The sequence below is a fragment of the Rhamphochromis sp. 'chilingali' genome, assembly GCF_963969265.1.
Source record: "Rhamphochromis sp. 'chilingali' genome assembly, chromosome: 1".
NCBI lineage: Eukaryota > Metazoa > Chordata > Actinopteri > Cichliformes > Cichlidae > Rhamphochromis > Rhamphochromis sp. 'chilingali'.
In genome coordinates this window covers 49,380,984-49,400,548 of record NC_137929.1, presented here as the reverse complement: position 1 = coordinate 49,400,548, position 19,565 = coordinate 49,380,984, and the positions used below count along the sequence as shown (strand labels likewise).

General features: G+C 41.7%; 2 protein-coding genes across 3 annotated transcripts; one reads left to right on the top strand and one right to left on the bottom strand.

Annotated features, from left to right (window-relative positions):
* Positions 1-2,176: 2,176 nt before the first annotated feature.
* LOC308400930 (tripartite motif-containing protein 16-like) lies at positions 2,177-7,241 on the bottom strand. The gene is made up of 2 exons (XM_080888991.1): positions 7,079-7,241; positions 2,177-6,363 (listed from the first exon to the last, which is right to left on the bottom strand). Exon 2 carries the CDS (start codon positions 6,065-6,067, stop codon positions 4,394-4,396), a length of 1,674 nt encoding a protein of 557 aa, XP_080745117.1. The 5' UTR covers positions 6,068-6,363; positions 7,079-7,241; the 3' UTR covers positions 2,177-4,393.
* A 2,889-nt stretch (positions 7,242-10,130) lies between these two features.
* LOC308401214 (uncharacterized protein) lies at positions 10,131-19,274 on the top strand. 2 transcript variants are annotated; one of them, XM_080889345.1, is made up of 4 exons: positions 10,131-10,392; positions 11,404-11,586; positions 14,341-14,604; positions 15,709-19,274. In XM_080889345.1, exons 2-4 carry the CDS (start codon positions 11,415-11,417, stop codon positions 16,455-16,457), a joined length of 1,185 nt encoding a protein of 394 aa, XP_080745471.1. In that variant the 5' UTR covers positions 10,131-10,392; positions 11,404-11,414; the 3' UTR covers positions 16,458-19,274. The 2 variants fall into 2 exon arrangements, with proteins under 2 accessions (XP_080745471.1, XP_080745470.1); XM_080889344.1 differs by having other exon boundaries at positions 10,137-10,392; positions 11,398-11,586.
* The last annotated feature ends 291 nt before the right edge of the window (positions 19,275-19,565 follow it).

Sequence of the window (19,565 nt, the reverse complement as noted above, 5' to 3'; positions counted from 1 at the left end):
AGGAGGCGCAGCTGGAAACACTTCACACAAGTCGAGCTGCCCGCTTCACAGAATTTACAGAAAATGTTACATTTTTGTGATTTATATCGTTATCGGGACGATAGAATTCTTATATCGGGATATGAGATTTTGGTCATATCGCACGGCCCTACACGGAACTGCTCTGGGGTCGGAAGTCTGTGATCGGACATTGGAGTGTCCATCCTAAGCGGGTTTTGACTGCTGCAGGAGATCCAAATGGTCCATGTCTAACTGGTACAACAGGCGTAATAAGGTGGGTATGATCAGAGCCTATGAGCAGAAGAGGAGCTGCGTTGCTAATAAAGGGTAATGGGATACCTCCGTTGGAGAGATTATACGGGTAGGTGTGGTGTGAAAGTTCTAAGTAATTTGTAGCGAAGGCATTATTAATTGTGTAAGTTTTCTCTGGGTGTGTGATGGGTGAGATTTTGAAACTTACAGAAGAACCTTGAATATCCAAGGACCTATGCTGGTCCACAAACACATCAGCCCTAGTAAAGAAAGCCCAGCAGGGCCTCCATTTCTTGAGGGTTCTGAGATGGAACAGGCTGCAGACTGAACTCCTAGTGTCCTTCTACCGTGCCACTATCGAGAGTGTGCTGGTGCATGCCATCCCTGTGTGGTATGCTGGTTGCACAACAGCTGACAAGAAGAGACTACAGAGGGTCATCAGAACTGCAGAGAAGGTGATCGGCTGTCCACTCCCCTCCCTGGACTTAATTGCCAGCTCAAGATGTCTCTCCAGAGCCAGGGCAATTATAAAGGACCACCTCCATCCTAACCACCACCTCTTCAACATCCTGCCCTCTGGAAAAGGGCTCAGCTCGATCAGGTGCAAAACCAACAGACTAAAGAACAGCTTCTTCCCGTGGGCTCTCAGAACTCTTAATGCAAACTAAGAGTGTGTACAGACTTCCCCAACACATCCACCCTGACACTGCTGTTGATCATCTATGTGCAATATTTTTGGCTCATGTGCAATTATTTTGGTCCACACCATGTATATAGTTCCACTCACATATGTATAAATATACAATGTTTTTTATTTTATTCTATTTATTTAATTATTTATTTTCCGCCTTTGTTGTATATTGGTTTCTCTTCTTCTTACTTTAGCACCTTTGTGGTTCAGCTACCCAATTTCGCTGTGCAAGAAACCGCACAATGACAATAAAAAGCTCTAAGTCTAAGTCTCTGAATGGTTTCAACTTCTTGATTGACTGTTCTGAGTGATAATTTTTAGCTTTCCCAGTTAGGTGGAGATGCTGAGCTGCTAATGTCAGAAGCATGATACGTTGGAAGCCATCATCAAGTACTGCATGTTTCCAGGGGTTTTTTGCCATTACGCAGGAGCACTTTCACAACTTTTAACAGTAAAGTAGGACAGTCACTCGGTCTATCAAAGTACAACATCCTCCCTACAGGATTAACTTCAGTTCTAGGTCTCTGAATCACCTCACACAGGATCTGTAGATGTTGTCCCATGCAGGTAGCACAGTCTTTTCCCAGATCGCACTTTGCAGCCTGATGAGTTCTAGCACAATGCCAGCACCGTTTGTTTCCCTTTATTCAGTTTATTTTCTCATTCTTTGTCTAGTTAATAAACTCAGGGCACTTGCTAATGTGGTGTTCAGGTGAGCAGCAATATGCACATGCTGCCTTAGCTGTTATGATGGGTTGTGCTGCCTGTACAGGATGGGATGCATTTGTCCCATGTAATATTGTTGTGAGTGGAGAGGTGTACTTACGGGCAGGTCGTGGCTGGTTAAAGGATGAGACAGGACTGTCCTTTCTTGGTTGACACTTGCACTCTATTTGCAACCAGGACGAGAACAAAGGTAAGTCATACATCATATCTCCTTGTTTCCTATAAATGTGCCGTTTGAAGCAAGTAGAATTTGACAACCCACTACAGCAACTACAAAATAAAACCACTAACCAGACTGATGACAGATTTCAAACATGCTGAATATGAAGAGTAGTATAATGTAAACTCACATGATTATCAGCCATAAGAACAAATTCAGATTTATATTGATGATATATAAGGTATATAAATGTTAGTACAGTGTTATGGTCTGTCTAGGCGTGGCAAGACCATAACATAAGAGTGATCCATCCCCATCTGATCCAAAGCAGCACATCACGCAATTAATACTTTTTGACAGTGATTTATTTACAATGAGTGAATTTAGAAACAAAGGAAGGGAGATTATTATAACTTCGAACCTAAGGACAAAATAACAAACAGAAGGGAGCCTATCTCAGGGATAAATCAAACTTACCTATTCAAAAGAATTAAACCAAACCACAACGACTTACCTCCCTAACTAACAAAAACAGGAGAAAACTGTAATCAAACAAAAAGGCGGTCCACCCGTACATGCTCCTGCATTAAACAAACATTACTATACAGTAAACACAGTCTGCCAGTTGGGATGGGCCGAGGATGAATGACTGGCCGTCCAGGGGGGTGTCTTCTTATATGCTGCCTCCTGGTCATTAGCCAATCGGTACAAACCGTCCCACTGGATGCACCAATCATGGAGACGCACCTGCACACTCAGATTTGAATATTAAAATTACGACAACAGTCGTAACAAAAGTTTGAATCAGTCCAACATTATTTTCACACATCAATGGACCACTGAACTTCTCAGCTTCTAAAATGTAAAGCCTCATTTAGAAACTACACAAGTACAGTGGGGCAAAAAAGTATTTAGTCAGCCACCGATTGTGCAAGTTCCCCCACTTAAAATGATGACAGAGGTCAGTAATTTGCACCAGAGGTACACTTCAACTGTGAGAGACAGAATGTGAAAAAAAAAAAAAAATCCATGAATCCACATGGTAGGATTTGTAAAGAATTTATTCGTAAATTAAGGTGGAAAATAAGTATTTGGTCACCTCAAACATGGAAAATCTCTGGTTCTCACAGACCTGTAACGTCTTCTGTAAGAAGCTTTTCTGTCCCCCACTCGTTACCTGTATGAATGGCACCTGTTTGAACTCATCATCTGTATAAAAGACACCTGTCCACAGCCTCAAACAGTCAGACTCCAAACTCCGCCATGGCCAAGACCAAAGAGCTTTCGAAGGACACCAGGAAAAGTATTGTAGACCTGCACCAGACTGGGAAGAGTGAATCTACAATAGGCAAGCAGCTTGGTGTGAAAAAAATCAACTGTGGGAGCAATCATCAGAAAATGGAAGACATACAAGACCACTGAAAATCTCCCTCGATCTGGGGCACCACGCAAGATCTCATCCCGTGGGGTCAAAATGATCATGAGAACGGTGAGCAAAGATCCCAGAACCACACGGGGGGACCTGGTGAATGACCTGCAGAGAGCTGGGACCAAAGTAACAAAGGTCACCATCAGTAACACACTACAACGGCAGGGAATCAAATCCCGCAGTGCCAGACGTGTTCCGCTGCTGAAGCCAGTGCATGTCCAGGCCCGTCTGAAGTTTGCCAGAGAGCACATGGATGATACAGCAGAGGATTGGGAGAATGTCATGTGGTCAGATGAAACCAAAGTAGAACTTTTTGGTATAAACTCAACTCGTCGTGTTTGGAGGAAGAAGAATACTGAGTTGCATCCCAAGAACACCATACCTACTGTGAAGCATGGGGGTGGAAACATCATGCTATGGGGCTGTTTTTCTGCCAAGGGGACAGGACGACTGATCCGTGTTAAGGACAGAATGAATGGGGCCATGTATCGTGAGATTTTGAGCCAAAACCTCCTTCCATCAGTGAAGGAGGTTCACTGATGGAAGATGAAACGAGGCTGGGTCTTCCAACATGACAATGATCCAAAACACACCGCCCGGGCAACAAAGGAGTGGCTCCGTAAGAAGCATTTGAAAGTCCTGGAGTGGCCTAGCCAGTCTCCAGACCTCAACCCCATAGAAAATCTGTGGCGGGAGTTGAAAGTCCGTGTTGCTCGGCGACAACCCCAAAACATCACTGCTCTCGAGAAGATCTGCATGGAGGAATGGGCCAAAATACCAGCTACTGTGTGTGCAAACCTGGTAAAGACCTATAGTAAACGTTTGACCTCTGTTATTGCCAACAAAGGTTATGTTACAAAGTATTGAGTTGTATTTTTGTTATTGACCAAATACTTATTTTCCACCCTGATTTACGAATAAATTCTTTACAAATCCTACCATGTGGATTCATGGATTTCTCTTTTTGATTTTTTTTTCACATTTTGTCTCTCACAGTTGAAGCGTACCTCTGGTGCAAATTACTGACCTCTGTCATCATTTTAGGTGGGGGAACTTGCACAATCGGTGGCTGACTAAATACTTTTTTGCCCCACTGTACATATAATGGTCAGGGATCAACATGAACCTGTCTTCTCTATTTGACTTTAATCAACTCTGCAGTGGCTCCAAGTCCATAAAGAAAAAGTCCAGCATAGAGCGGCTGAGTGAATGTGGTCTGGACTCTGTGGAGGAGAGTCATGGTTTCAGAGACGCTGTAGAAAGACAGAATACCTGCTCTGTGATCCAGGTACACTCCTACTCTGGTGGATGGAGGACCTGAGAGGTGAGTTTGGACATTGTTATGGCGAAATTTATTATTGTCTGTGTACCAATATAATGCCCAAGATTTGTCGTTGCGTCCAAAGAAACATTCATTCACTCTCCCTACTCTGCCGATGTTCTTGTATGTGACTGCTATACAAACTCCTCCCCATCCCCACTCCACCTCCCAGTAACAACGTCCAGTCAGACTCTCTCTACTCAGGACTTGATAACATCCTGTGAATCTGTCTGGATGATCAGAATAAGACTGTTGTTGCTTCATAAATGTTACTTTTCTGTTCCCTTCAGATAATAACAGATGTGTGTGAGTTGTGTTTGGATCCAGTGTGATTTCACGTGAACATTTTAAGAATCCAGCTCTGGTCTTTGGCTCTGCTGGTGACAGTAAAACATCCTCTTCAGTGACTGTCAGTGAGATGTTTGTCCATTCCTCTCTCAGAATGTCCTGTAGTTTATCTCTGGTCTCTGACACAGCTGCTGTCACATCCTCAAAGTAGCTCAGAGGACGAATATTGATGCTGGATGAGTGTGTAGACTCACTGAGTGCTGACAGTGAGGGGTAGTTGTGTAGAAACTGGTTGTGATCCTCTGTGTGTGAGAGCTGCTCCAGCTCGCCGTCTTTCCTCTTCAGCTCAGCGATCTCCTGCTCCAGCTTCTCCTGAAGCTCTTTGACTCGACTCACTTCAGTTTCCTGCTGGGATCTGACCTGCTGCTTCACATCAGAGCTTCTTTTCTGGATGAGACGGATCAGCTCAGTGAACATCTTCTCACTGTCCTCCACTGCTTTATCAGCAGAGCCATTGATGGCCTCCACCTCCTGTTGAAGCAGCTTCACATCTTTCTCTCGCTCCTGGATTCTCTGCTGGATGTTTAGTCGTCTCACCTCGAGCTCCTTCTGCTTCTCAGTCCTTTCTGCTGCAGCTGGGACTGTTTCATGGCCTTTATGTTCATCCATCGTGCAGAGATAACAGATATTCTGCTGATCAGTACGACAGAAAATCTTCATCACCTCATCATGACGAGAGCAGATGTTCTCCTGGAGCTTCTTGGAGGGGGCCACCAGCTTGTGTTTCTTTAATGGAGCTGCATCATAGTGAGATTGGAGATGTTTCTCACAGTAAGAGGCCAGACAGACTAAACAGGACTTGATGGCTTTCAGCTTCCTCCCAGTGCAGACATCACAGGCCACATCTTCAGGTCCAGCATAGCAGTGATCAGCTGGAGCAGCTTGGAGTCCAGTCTTCTTCAGCTGCTCCACTAAAGCTGCTAACATGGTGTTTTTCTCCAGGACAGGCCTCAGTGTGAAAGTCTTCCTACACTGAGGGCAGCTGTGGATTCCCTTCCTGTCCTCTTCATCAAAGTGGGTTTTAATACAGTTCCTGCAGTAGCTGTGTCCACAGGGAATAGTCACCGGATTTATCAGTAGATCCAAACAGATGGAACAAGAGAAGGTTTCTCGGTCCAGCTGAACTCCTTTCTGTGCCATTTCTCCTCTCAGTGTCAGTGACTGTGTGAGTTTCTCTTCCTTATAACTGAAACTAGTCTGAGCTCTGATCTCAAAATGTGAATGGAGCCTGTCAGCTCTTACACATCACCACATGTTGACTGCATGTCAGAATGATAGAAGTGATACAGACGATGGTATCAGATCCACATTAACGTGATGGTATCAATACTTTAGTTTGTGTCTCTCCTTTAACTTAAGTCCGCTTCATCAAACAGCACCTCTCTTCTTCTTCAGATCTTAATGGCATTTGGCAAACACAGATCCATTTTCATCACCTGTGCAGACAAGGGTAAAGCAGTGAAAAGGAAAAAAGAAAATCTTTGAATCAATCAATTACACAATTGGCCTGACAAATTCCTTCCAATTCTAGCAAACTGTTGCATCCAGTAATATGTGTTTTACTGATTTGATTGTTTTCCTAACCAATGTTTCCAAGACAAGTGAGAATCAACAGACACCCCAACATAAAAATGCCAGTCCTTTACTCAGGACATGATATGTGCAATTTAGACATTTTTCATCTTTAAATCACGTCCTCACAGTGAAACTTTGTCATTTTCTTTAATAAGAAAGAAACAAGTAATCTGAGCTGCTTTGATACTTACAGCATCTCCGTGGTGGGGGGAGGCCTAATCTCATAGCTAATTTATCCACATCTACATCTTACTTGGCTCATCAAACATAATAACAACAGACAAGCCGTCACATTTCTCGCTATAATATGCATTTTAAAACAGAACTTTTGTCCCCGTTTCTGTTTTCTTTTTTCTATTTCAGGTACTCCGGATAAAACCCCACAGACGCTCTTTTGTTGTCAGGCAGCAGACTGTGGAGTCCATTAACGCTTATTTGACTGAGTCGTGTGTCTTTATCTTGCTGAAACACATCTCTACAAACACTCATCAGAGAGCCGTTTCTCAGTATTTTAGCACTCTTCATCTCCCTACAGGCGTATTTATCGCTGTTGTTGCTAAATCTGGTTCCACTCACCGAGCCGAAGAGTTTTTCTTCTTGGGCCATTTTTTTATACTTTACATCCCTCTTCGTGTCTCGTTGTCACGGTTACACTGTCCATTTTCTCCACATTACAGATTTCATTTTGCTCTTATTGTGGTTTTCGCCTCGTTTAACTTCGTCGTCGTCGTCGTCGTTTCTTGGCGGTTAGCAAACAACGACGTGGCGCATTACCGCCACCAAGTGGCTTGGAGTGTGGACTAGCGTTAGCTCATAGCAAACAATCAAATAAATAATACAGTTTATTATTATTGTTGTTGATGATGACAACAACAACAACAACAACAACAACAACAACAACAATAATAATAATAATGCCAGAATAAAACACATAACACAACGTTGACAAAAGAAGAGCAATAAACACAAAAGCACAAGATAAAATGAACAAACAGTGGGTTCACAGTGAATATGCAGATTTGAACAGATGGGTTTTGAGTCTTGATTTAAACTGGGGGAGCAAACCAATGTTTCTTATATCTGGGGGCAGAGAGTTCCACAGCCTGGGAGCAGAGCAACTAAAAGCTCTGCTTCAAGTGGTGGTGAGGCCATAAGAAGGCACAGAAAGCTGGATAGAAAAAGAAGATCGAAGTGAACGGGCAGAAGAGGTAGTGCTTAACAGGTCAGAGAGGTAAGGAGGAGCAAGGTTATGAAGGGCCTTGACGGTGAGCAGAAGAAGTTTGTATATTATCCGGAAGGACCCAGTGAAGTTTAGTGAATTTTGAACCAGTTGAAGCTTATGGGGGGATTTTGGAGGAAGACCCTGGAAGAGAAAATTACAGTAGTCAATGCGGGAGGTAATTAGACTAGGACAAGAATGGATGTAGACTGGGTGGAAAGAGAAGGACGTAATCTGTTGATATTGCGTAGATGGAAATAGGCAGAACGAGATTATTGATGTGAGATTTAAAGGAAAGTGAACTGTCTAGGATGACACCAAGGCTCTTAACCTGAGGAGAAAGGAAAACTGTGGAGTTATCAATAAGCAGATAGAAATGATTTGCATTCAAAAGGTTGAATTTAGTGCCAATAAGGAGGATTTCAGTTTTATCCTCATTTAGCTTAAGAAAATTAGAGCTGAACCAGGATTTTAAGTCAGGCATTCTGTAAAAGAAGAAAGTGGGAGGGAGGATGGATGGATGTCAGAGATGCTGAGAGAGGAAAGTCTGCTTAGAAGGACAGAGTGAGAGATGAGATCACTGAGGAAGACAGGTTCAGGGGGGCGGTATACAGTAGCTAAGATGGTGCGAATAGGTCCAGTCAGACCAAATTCAGACCAAACACATGGGTCAGCCACACGAGTAAAAATAGGACCGTAATTTCCTAGCATGTACAAAAGAAAATGACTGTAGTCATTGTCAAAGAGATTGTTAAAAGTTTGAAAATAGTTGCCGTCTAATTTTTAAATGGCGATAGATTGCCAACTGAATGACACTTTACTGACCATCTATTTGAATTCTTGTTATATTCTTATACAGCAACATATATGTGATTTTTTATGTGTTAGCAAAGTTAATTGATAGATAATACAAGTATTTGCTAAAATGACCCCAACTGTAGGCAGATTTTAGACTGACAGCAGATATTATCGACAGCTTAATAATCTAATTTTCCAGCAAAAACAAAAAAACAACTCAAGTGAGGGAACTTTATCTTAGTGCACAAAACAGATACTGACAACATTTAGATTTAAGGACATAATTTGCAGCTGGAAATAAATGTGATAAATAGCAATATGCTCATATTGCAAAATGTTAAAAACTAATAGCAATAATATAGCATTGTGAGTGAAATATTGTGATGAAATTCGTTATTATGGCTGATAATGTGAGTTTAATTTATACGGGTATTTATATTCTTTAAATGTCTCAGCAGCAATCAAAATAATAATTATTATTATTTTAAAGAAATCTGAATCTGAACATATTTCAAAGCTTCAAAGTGAGTTCTTCATACATGATACGTGACAAACATTGACACACATTTCACTTAACATTAAGCCGCTGTGCTTAAATAACATGGATCTCACAAAGGCCAGCACTGTTAAAATAGAGCATGGAAAGGGCCAGTGTGCATCTAATGTGTTACATTTTTGCAGTCAAAGTATTTTACTGAATATATTTTAATGTATTGATTCTAATTATTTCAACTTTATTTCATTTCCACTATATTTGTCTTGTATACATTGTAATTTGCACTCTCTAGTGGTGGAAAGATAAAGCTCCATGGAGCATTGAAGCTTTTATCTATTTGCTTCGTTCATGGACTGAAGCTTTACGATGCTTTATTTGCTCTTTTGTGCCATCAAGTGGACAATAAATGTAAAACAGGCAGAGTGATTATAACGACACTCTGTGAGGTATCGTAATGAATAAATGAATGAATTATGTTTGTGATGCCAATATATAAATTGTGAACATATTAACTCTGTGTGTGTCTACATGGTACAATGGAGGGTTCAAAAGGGAAACTGAAACCAAAATGGCGGGAAGGTTTTGCACTTGTGCTACTAGGGACATAATGTAACACCTAAAATAAGAGCAGTATTTTAATCATTTCAAGCAACAAAAGTTTATACAAGTTGGAATTTACGTTTTTCTGTCCTTTCTAATACTCTAGATGTTTCCAGTGTTTGGTTGACCCAGCTATGTTTGAACCTCCACTGTTGTGTCCGCAGGTCTGCGGTATTCAAATGATGGGACAGTTTTCTACAATTACATTATTAGAATACATCAATTTACCTTGAGTCACAAGGGTGACAAGTCTGTGTGTGTGTGTGTGTGTGTGTGTGTGTGTGTGTGTGTGTGTGTGTGTGTGTGTGTGTGTGTGTGTGTGTGAGAGAGAGAGAGAGAGAGAGAGAGAGAGAGAGAGCGGTATCAGGAAGTGAAATAAGAACAGAAGTCGATGGCGGGAGAAAGAGCGGTGGTGAAAAAAGTTCAACAAGAGGCGAAAACACACACACACACACACACACACACAAACAGAGGAGGGGGGAGGGTCCACGAGAGGTTTGACCGGCAGGTCTGCGAAGGGACCGGAAACAGCAGAGCGACGTGACGTTTCAGGAAGTGAAATAAGAACAGAAGTCGATGGCGGGAGAGAAGAGCGGGGGTGAAAAAAAGGTCAAACAAGAGGGGAAAATACAAAAAAAAAAAAACAAAACAGTGAAAGTAAATCTGTAATGTGGATGAAACGGACAGTGAGCGCAATGTAACCGTGACAACGAGACACGAGGACGGATTTAAGTCGAGGTTAAAAAACTGTCTCCAGAAGAAAAAGTCTTCGGCTCGGTGAGTGGAACCAGTTTCAGCTACAACGGCGATAAATAAGCATGCAGGGAGGTTAAGAGTGATATAATACTGAGGAACGGCTCTCTGATGAGTGTTTGTAGGGATGTGGTTCAGCAAGGTAAAGACTCACGACTGAGTCTAGTAAATGGAAAGGAGGTGCAGTTTGGGCAAAGTGTTCAAGCAGTAGGTAGAATGACAATGTGGTGGAAAAAGTGACAAGATGGTGATAAAGTGGCTGAAGTGATAACGAGCTCAGCATAGACAGGAAAACATGACAAACATCATGTGGAATCAGCTCATTGTTATTGTTATTAATATTTTTACTTCAGCTGGGGTAATTGATGGATGAAGGAAATAAGTTCCACTGAATTACAACAAGTAGATATAGGAAAATAAGATATGTGTTACTATATAAGCTATGGGACAGATTTATGAAGCAGGACAGATTATTGTGACGCAGCAGTTGCAGTGAGATTTAGAAACATTGTACTGTAATTTATTTAGAAGCGTGAAGCCAGTTCACTTGAGTAAAGAACAGCTCAAAAACCAACCGATCTGATGAGGGAAACAGTGATGGCCTACTAGCTAAATCAAGATGTGACCCTGTGAACGACTTCCCTAAACCTGCAGTCCAGCAGTTCATCTAAACAAAAGGCACCTAGACTAAAACAGATGTACTTGTGTTTGCTATACCATAAAACAATAAAAGAAGGTACGAGCTCTTCTTGTGACTCCAGGATCTGAGTGTGAATGCCAGAACACTCTGGAAGACACACAGTCTTTGCAAACTACTAAGGATCACACATCCTATCACTACACAATCAATTATTCACCTCTAAGCATATATGGTTTTATTTTTCTAAGCATAAATGACAATCAACAATATAAACCTGACAGACTTGAATGGCCCGTATTTGTGAGAAACACAAACTAAAGTACTGATCCCTTCACGTTAGTGTGGGTCTTATACCAATATGTCTGTATCATTTGTATCGATCCGCCCAGCCCCAGCCTCAGCAGCAATGAGTTCAGCTCAGTATCTGAGAGAGTTCATCAAGGAGAGACTAACTGCTGTTTGTGAAGAAATCTTCTCAGAGGTTCAAAAAACCATCGTCCAGTATGAGGAGGAGATCAACCGTCAGCACAGACTGCTGGATATCAGCCGGAAACCCGACAGAAACTCTCACATCATAGGTATGGACATGTTTTTAACTCTGTGCTGTTCAAGCTCAGATTCTTCAGTGTGACTGACTTTACTAGAAGAAGTTAAACTAGGTATTTATCAGTGCTGTGGGTCAGTGTCCAGTGATGGTAAATGGCCTGCATTTGTATAACGCTTTTCTAGTCCATAGGACCCCAAAGCGCTTTACACTACATTCAGTCATTCACCCATTCACACACTGGCGATAGCCACATTGTAGCCACAGCTGCCCTGGGGCGCACTGACAGAGGCGAGGCTGCCGGACACAGGCGCACACCGGACCCTCTGACCGCCACCAGTAGGCAAACATGGGGTTAGTATCTTGCCCAAGGATATTTGCAGCATGCAGCCAGGAGGCAGCCTGGGATCGAACCACCGACCTTCTGATTAGTGGCTGACCTGCTCTGCCACCTGAGCTACAGCCACCCTGACGGACTATGTTGGACTGGTGCAGGTCCATGGTCACTGCTAGATTAGGTGTTGTGCTGTTTGGAATAACACTACCCTCAGCCGTGGTGAGAATATCCAGAATAAATCTAAACTAGTTTATATCATTGCACAAAACCAGATTTCAATAAATGATTAAATATGTTGACCGAAGTTTTCTGCAGTTAAATTTAAATATAGTTAACGAAAGCTCCTTTTTTGATTGACATATTTTGATTCATTTATTTAAAGTGTTTGTCGAACAGATTCCACTGTTGAGTTCATCGAGTGTCAGTTTTCCTCTCCAAGCACTGAGACAGAGCAGTAAAGATAAAGGTAGATCTCAGATATACAATACACATTTAACTAAAAGTTGTTACCAGACTGCTCCGAAGTGGATGACCTGTTAGGAGGCAGTAACAGAGGAGGTTCATGGCTGTGGTGAAGGAGGACATGCAGAGAGTTAGTGTGAAAGCGGAGCGTGCTAGAGATAAGATAAGAGATAAGATAGAACTTTATTAATCCCTCGGGTGGGTTCCTCTGGGAAATTCGACTTCCAAAAAGCACAGCAACGACCGAAGTTACAGTTACAGAATTGTTATATATATATATATATACACACACACACACACACACACACATATATAAATACAGAAACAAATATAAATAAAATATACAAAGGGGATAAATAGAATAAATAGGAATAAAAAATAAAAATACAAGTGAATTGCACATTTCAAGTATTGAGTCTATTGCACTGTTGACTATTTACAAAAAGTATTGCACAAGGTATTGTACAGTGAGGTGAAGAGGCACTACAGCTTAGTTGTTCCCCCCTCCTTTGTCCTCCTGTTTCCCCTCCCTCTCCCCTCCAGAGAGGAGTTAAACAGTTTGATGGCGTGTGGGACAAAGGAGTTTTTAAGTCTGTTAGTTCTTGTCTTGGGGAGAAGCAACCTGTCACTGAACAGACTCTTCTGGTTGTTAATGGTCGTGTGCAGAGGATGCCCAGCATTGTTCATAATGTCCATCAGTTTCTTTAATGTCCTTTTCTCTGCCACTGTCACCAGAGTGTCCAGCTTCATGCCGACCACAGAGCCAGCCCTCCTGATCAGTTTCTCCAGCCTGGATGAGTCCCTCTTTGCTGTGCTGCTCCCCCAGCACACCACAGCATAGAAAAGTACTCCAGCAACCACCGACTGGTAAAACATCCTCAGGAGCTTCCTGCAGATGTTAAAAGACCTCAGCCTCCTGAGGAAGTACAGTCGGCTTTGGGCTTTTTTATACAGGTGCTCTGTGTTGCATGACCAGTCCAGTTTATTGTCCACCCACAGCCCGAGGTACTTGTACTTGTTGACCACCTCCACCTCCTCCCCCTCTATCTGAACCGGCAGTGGACCTGCGCTAGACCTCCCGAAGTCCACAACCAGTTCCTTAGTCTTTGAGGTGTTGAGTTGCAGGTGGTTTGTGTGACTCCATGCGACAAAGTTCCTCACCAGACTTCTGTACTCCTCTTCCTGATCATCCCAGATACACCCCATGATGGCCGTGTCATCTGCAAACTTCTGAATATGGCATAATTCAGAGTTGTAGCAGAAGTCAGAGGTGTACAGGGTGAAGAGAAGAGGGGACAGCACAGTTCCCTGTGCTGCTGACCACAGTGTCAGACGTGATGTCCTTCAGCCTGACGTACTGTGGTCTGTCGGTGAGGTAGTCGGAGATCCAAGCGACCAGGCAGGGGTCCACCTCCATCTTGTTCAGTTTTTCCTGAAGCATACAGGGCCGGATGGTATTAAAGGCACTGGAAAAGTCAAGAAACAGGATCCTGACCGTGCCTTTTCCCCCATCCAGGTGTGAGTGGGCTCTGTGTAGGAGGTACAGGATGGCATCCTCCACTCCGACACCCGCCTTGTATGCAAACTGTAGTGGGTCCTGGGCATGTTGTACCTGTGGTCGGAGGAAGTTGAGGAAGAGCCGCTCTAGAGTCTTCATAAGATGTGACGTCAGTGCCACCGGTCGGAAGTCATTCAGCTCATTGGGCCGGTTCTTTTTGGGGACCGGGACGATGCAGGATGTCTTCCATAGGGCGGGCACTCTCCCCAGTCGCAGACTGAGGTTGAAGACTCGTTGTAGCGGCTCCCCAAGTTCAGCAGCACACGCCTTGTTGTGGTGTGGTGCAGGCAGATGATCTCCTGTGGAGGCCACTAAAGGGGGCAACCTTTTAGGATGGCTGCCAAACGCACAAAGTGCTTTTTAAAAATAGTGTTTTCTGTTACTGTTCATCACATTAATGACCTTTTTATTGTGTTTCTTTTCTCCTCAAGACCCCCCACAACAACATGTCTGTGAGGAAGAGGAGGGTCTGGATGAGCAGCAGGTCTGTAACCAGGAGAGGAACTCCAGTCTGGACCAGGAGGACCCAGAGCCTCCACAGATTAAAGAGGAACAGGAGGAGCTCTGCAGCAGTCAGGAGGGAGAGCAGCTTGGACTGAAGCAGGAGGCTGAAGGCATTATTGTCTGGACTGATGAAGAGCGACTCACACTGCTGGAGACCATCTGGAAACCAGAGTTAAAGTTGGATAGAATAGGTATGTAAAATTATTATTGCTATTATATTATTAAAATGAATATGACTCATGTAGGATCCTAATCACAGGTTAAAGGTTTTTTTTTCCTTTTTAGAAGCACAGAAAGAATTAAAAGTCCAATCAGCATGAATGCATCTCTTTTCTCTTAACATGTAACATTAAACCTCCACTTGGTATAAGTCAAAGAAACTGACTTGAGTCTGTATGTGTGTACAGTACCATATCCTATATGTTGGAGCTATTTGTTCTTTATTTTTTTCATTTTAAAATTTGTTTAAAGTTTGTTGTTAGTTGACTTATATTTTGGGGTTTATTTACAAGTTTTATTTGTAGGTTAATATTTGTTTTAATGTTTGGTGTGGTTTTGGTGTTTACCTTGTTAAGTCAGTCAGTAAGAGCTGTAGGGCCATTTGTTTGTATAAATATAGACACTGGTATTGGACCAGCATGCACTGGCCTAAGTTTTTTTTTTTTTTTTTTTTTACCAGAGCAGGCGAAGCAGCAGCAGGAAGTAATAAAAAATGAATCTTGCTATTGCTTGCCAAACTGGACGAATAAGCCATAAAAACGCAACTTTCAAGTATGGATAGTGGACTGCTTTTGCCTGCGTACAAAATATTATCTCAGTGCAGTAGTAGCTTGTGGGTTTGTAATTGTGGGATGCTTGGTTTGTCAAACAAAAGGAATTGCCACTACACTATATTTTAAAATACTTTGCACATATTTTATACTGTAGACAATAGCCCAGCAACCAGACCCTGAACTTCAACAGATAACAAACTGATGAGCAGTCAGGCCGAAGCCTCCATTTCTACCTGTTCATGTTTATAAAGTAAAATCACTATGACGACCACTTTAAAGTCTCTTTCTATTGGTTTTCATTTTTAATTTGTGTTTTCGGCTTTGTGTTCATACCTTAATACTAAGAGAAAGATCATATGTGTGTCCTTATTAGGATAGGGATTTGTGTTGGTGTGTGGCAAATTAGTAGAAAATGGATTTCAGGTCATTTTCACAGAGAAATGTGAAAGTAATGAGAATATTCAGAGTTTACAAAATATTTTCACCCGTTTTTCTATCATTTTTCTCCGTTTGTCTCTTCAGACCCCACACAGCAGCAGGTCTGTGACCAGGAGGACCCAGAGCCTCTACACATTAAAGAGGAACAGGAGGAGCTCTGCAGCAGTCAGGAGGGAGAGCAGCTTGGACTGAAGCAGGAGACTGAACAAAAACTAAGCAGTGAGCAGCTCCTTTCTCACAGCTCTCCTGAAGCAGAGAGCCAAGAAGATAAAACAGGTCACGATCAGAGAGTAGACGACACTCCTGCATCAGACAGTCAGAGTAAAACTGAAACAAAGACAAATGTTCTAACATGTGACAATTGTGGAAAAACGTTCAACTCTGAGTCCGATCTGACTACACATCGGAGAGTTCACACACGTAAAAAATCATGTTGTTGTTGTTGGACCTGTAGGACAAACTTCTGTCAGTTCTTGAAACTTCACACAGGTAAGAAATCACATCCTTGTAGCACCTGTGGGAAGGAATTAGTTTCAAAGTCAGCACTAGAAGCTCACATAAGAACTCACACAGGTGAGAAGCCGTTTTCTTGCAGCACCTGTGGGAAAAGTTTCTGTCGGAAATCAGCACTGAAAACACATACAAGAACTCACACAGGTGAGAAGCCGTATTCTTGTAGTACCTGTAATAAAACATTCGGTCAGAACTGGACACTGCAAGCTCACGTAAGAACTCACACAGGTGAGAAGCCGTATTGTTGTAGTACCTGTGGAAAGAAATTCAATTGGAGCACACACTTAAAGAGACACATAAGAAAAATTCATAATGCTTGAAATATTCATGCTTCCAAAGTGTGAGACAGCTTTGAGTCGTAGCAGTGTGTGGGTGGTAGAGCTCACTAACCAGAAGTCAAATCGCTGCACTGATTTAAATAAATGTAGAAACTGATGTTTTGACTCTTACAATCTTTTCACATTTGTGACCTTAATCTGGTCAGTCCTTGAGTATGGGTGCATAGTTTTATGTTTTATGATAAGTGTGGTTTGGATGATCCTGTGGCTGGACTCCAGAGTTGGATCAGTTTGGCAGCGACTGTAGTTGTAATGGCTCTGCTAACGTATCCAGAATTGAAGACGTGTTCCAGTTTTTTGTTCGATACTGAAATAAATATGTGTGTTGAGGAAAAAGTCTGGGTGTTTTCTTTTGTTAAAAAAAAGAGAGAGAGAAAACAGTCTTAGAGGAACTATTTGTACACAGAATGTGCTCGTTTTTATTGAAAATGTAACCACTAGGTGGCAGTGTTTCATGAGACAGAGTTAGTGTAGCTGCCCCTGCGCTTATTTGAGCTAGTTGCTAGAAGTTGCTAAATGTCATTGACTTTCTGTGGTTTCTGGTTGTTAGTGATTAGCAAAATTACTTCATGAAACCAGCTCCACGGGGACACCTGCTGGCCAATTTTGTTATCGCTACATGTTGTAGATGCTGTTCTGTCAAACAATGATTCAGATAAGCCCAGCACAATTTTAAACAAAGTTCCTTACTACACCAGGCGATCAGTAATTACGATCAACAGAACACAGGGTTCCAACTGTTTTTGGATTCAGTTGGCTTTGGTTTTTGCTCACAACCCACAAAGTTTGGTTGACATTTATAATTTCTAGTTCTACAACATCATCACAAGCATCAGTTCTACACTCTCAGCCAAAGGTAAACGCTGGCATAGCATTAGGTTCTAGTTTAAATTAATTAAAAAACATATATTGAAATGGAAAAAAAGACAAAATATGCTCTCCTCCTATATAAAAAAAGTAACGTTTGTTATATTTTCATGGGCTTATTCTGACCAATCATAATAGTCCATTTCACATACATTTTAAAATAATTCTCTGTTGACAAGCGTCTGTCATCATCTATATGACAGAAATCACAGAATACGATTATTTATTTAATTACACTTCTAGTGATTCTAATGTTTAAGAAACTACATTTGTCTGCGCAATCTACAGCAAAGTAAGAGAGACAGTTTTCTTTTGCACATGCTCGTGTAATATGTCATTTTACAGAGTAATGCAAAAGTAATCAGTGTTGGGAAGGTTACTTTTAAAATGTATTTGACTACAGATTACTGAATACATGCCCCAAAATGTATTCCGTTACGTTACTCTGAGTAACGTAATGGAATACATTGGATTACTTAATGTATTATCATGCTTTTTACAACTACATGAATGTACTCTTGCTGTGTGATTTTTTTTTTTTTTTTTTTTTTACTATTACTGAAGGTTACTCGTTATACCAATACCAACTAGATTTTTAAATCCTAATATAAAATGAGTAACAGTAGGGTGGACATTAGGTAAGCCTGCACTTTTTGCAGTGATCTCGTATAGAAAACTATTCCGTGCGTATATAAACAGGTCCGCAGCTCCGAACCGTAGTAAAGGGACCTCTGGCTAATAGGTCGACTTCCGTGTCAGGCCGAAAACTATCTTTACTTGTTTGGGTCAACTTTGCCCAGCGAGACAGAGAGAGGCGTTGAAAGGCTGCTCCAAAAGAACTTATTGTTTCGAGAGAAAAAAACACGAGCGCAGCGTACAGTCGAGTCTTAATAGCTTACTTACAACTGGGCTTGTCAGGCTCTCTTCTTGGCTGCAGTGGTTATTATGATATTTACATGCTTCCATCTCCCGTTTCTGCTCGGTGACAACTCCTTTTTCTCCCTCCCTCGCTCACAGACACATAACGGGTATGGCAGTCCATTCTCCCTCAGCATGGACTACACTACCCATGAGGCCACATTCTTTAGAGCATTGCCTGTAACACTCTGCCTATTGCCTTCAATTAAAAATCAAAATTAAATATTTTTTGAATAATAATTTGTAAAAATATTTCATCAGGTCATTATGAGGGCCACAAGTAGAGGTGACATGAGCCACGAGATTGAGACACAGGCATACAGCCTCTTAATACATGTTTTGTTTGGTTTCCACCACCATGGAATTACCAAAAATAGAGAGGGTAGAGACTAACATATGAAACAGGAAAAGACCCTGTGTAATCCATTTATTTCAACAAAGTAACTGTATTCTGAATACCACCCTTTTAAACGGTAACTGTAACGGAATACAGTTACTCATATTCTGTATTTTAAATACGTAACGCTGGTACATGTATTCCATTACTCCCCAACACTGAAAGTAATATAATGAGAAGTGTAACAAATTACTTTCTCCTGGGAGTAGTTAAGTAATGTACTGCTTTACTTGTAAGAAAAATGTTCTGTGTAATATTTAAATTACATTATTTTTCTGAGTAATGACCCCAACACTGATCACAAGAATGAAGGGAAATGCGTCCAACATGCATAAACATTTGACCTGACAGCATGTAATTAATCGGCACAATGTATTTGATTTGATTTGCTGCTTGGTGATAGTGGTGACTCTCAAAGCAGAGCCAAGGAGATTTGATAAGAGAATCAAGAAGTGATGCTGAGAATGGAATCGGAATCTCAAAATTCTTATCAATCCCTAATCACATCCCTAAGAAGTCGTTCGGACCTCTGTGCCAGACAGCAGGAAGGTCGAAAGTTTTTCAATGTCTAATGTCTTTGTGTTTCCCTGATGAGCATCACTAATAAATAATACAGATTTTTGCACACAACTTTTATTCCTTGAATTATTTTTCTATTGGCAGCAAAGAATTTTATTGTTCTACTAGCACACAGGAGACATGCCCTGTACTTGCTGACCTCATATCAACTCTTAACTTGGACTATGTTGGAATTCTGCCTTTATATCTCAAACCTTTAAACAGCACCGAGTCTGCACCAGAGAGCATAAGAACTCAAAGTGTCTGGAGCAGCTTAGCCTCATTTATTAGAGGCAATCAAGTCTTATTTTTAGATCCAGTTTAAAGTTTGCGCTTTTCCACTCGGAGCG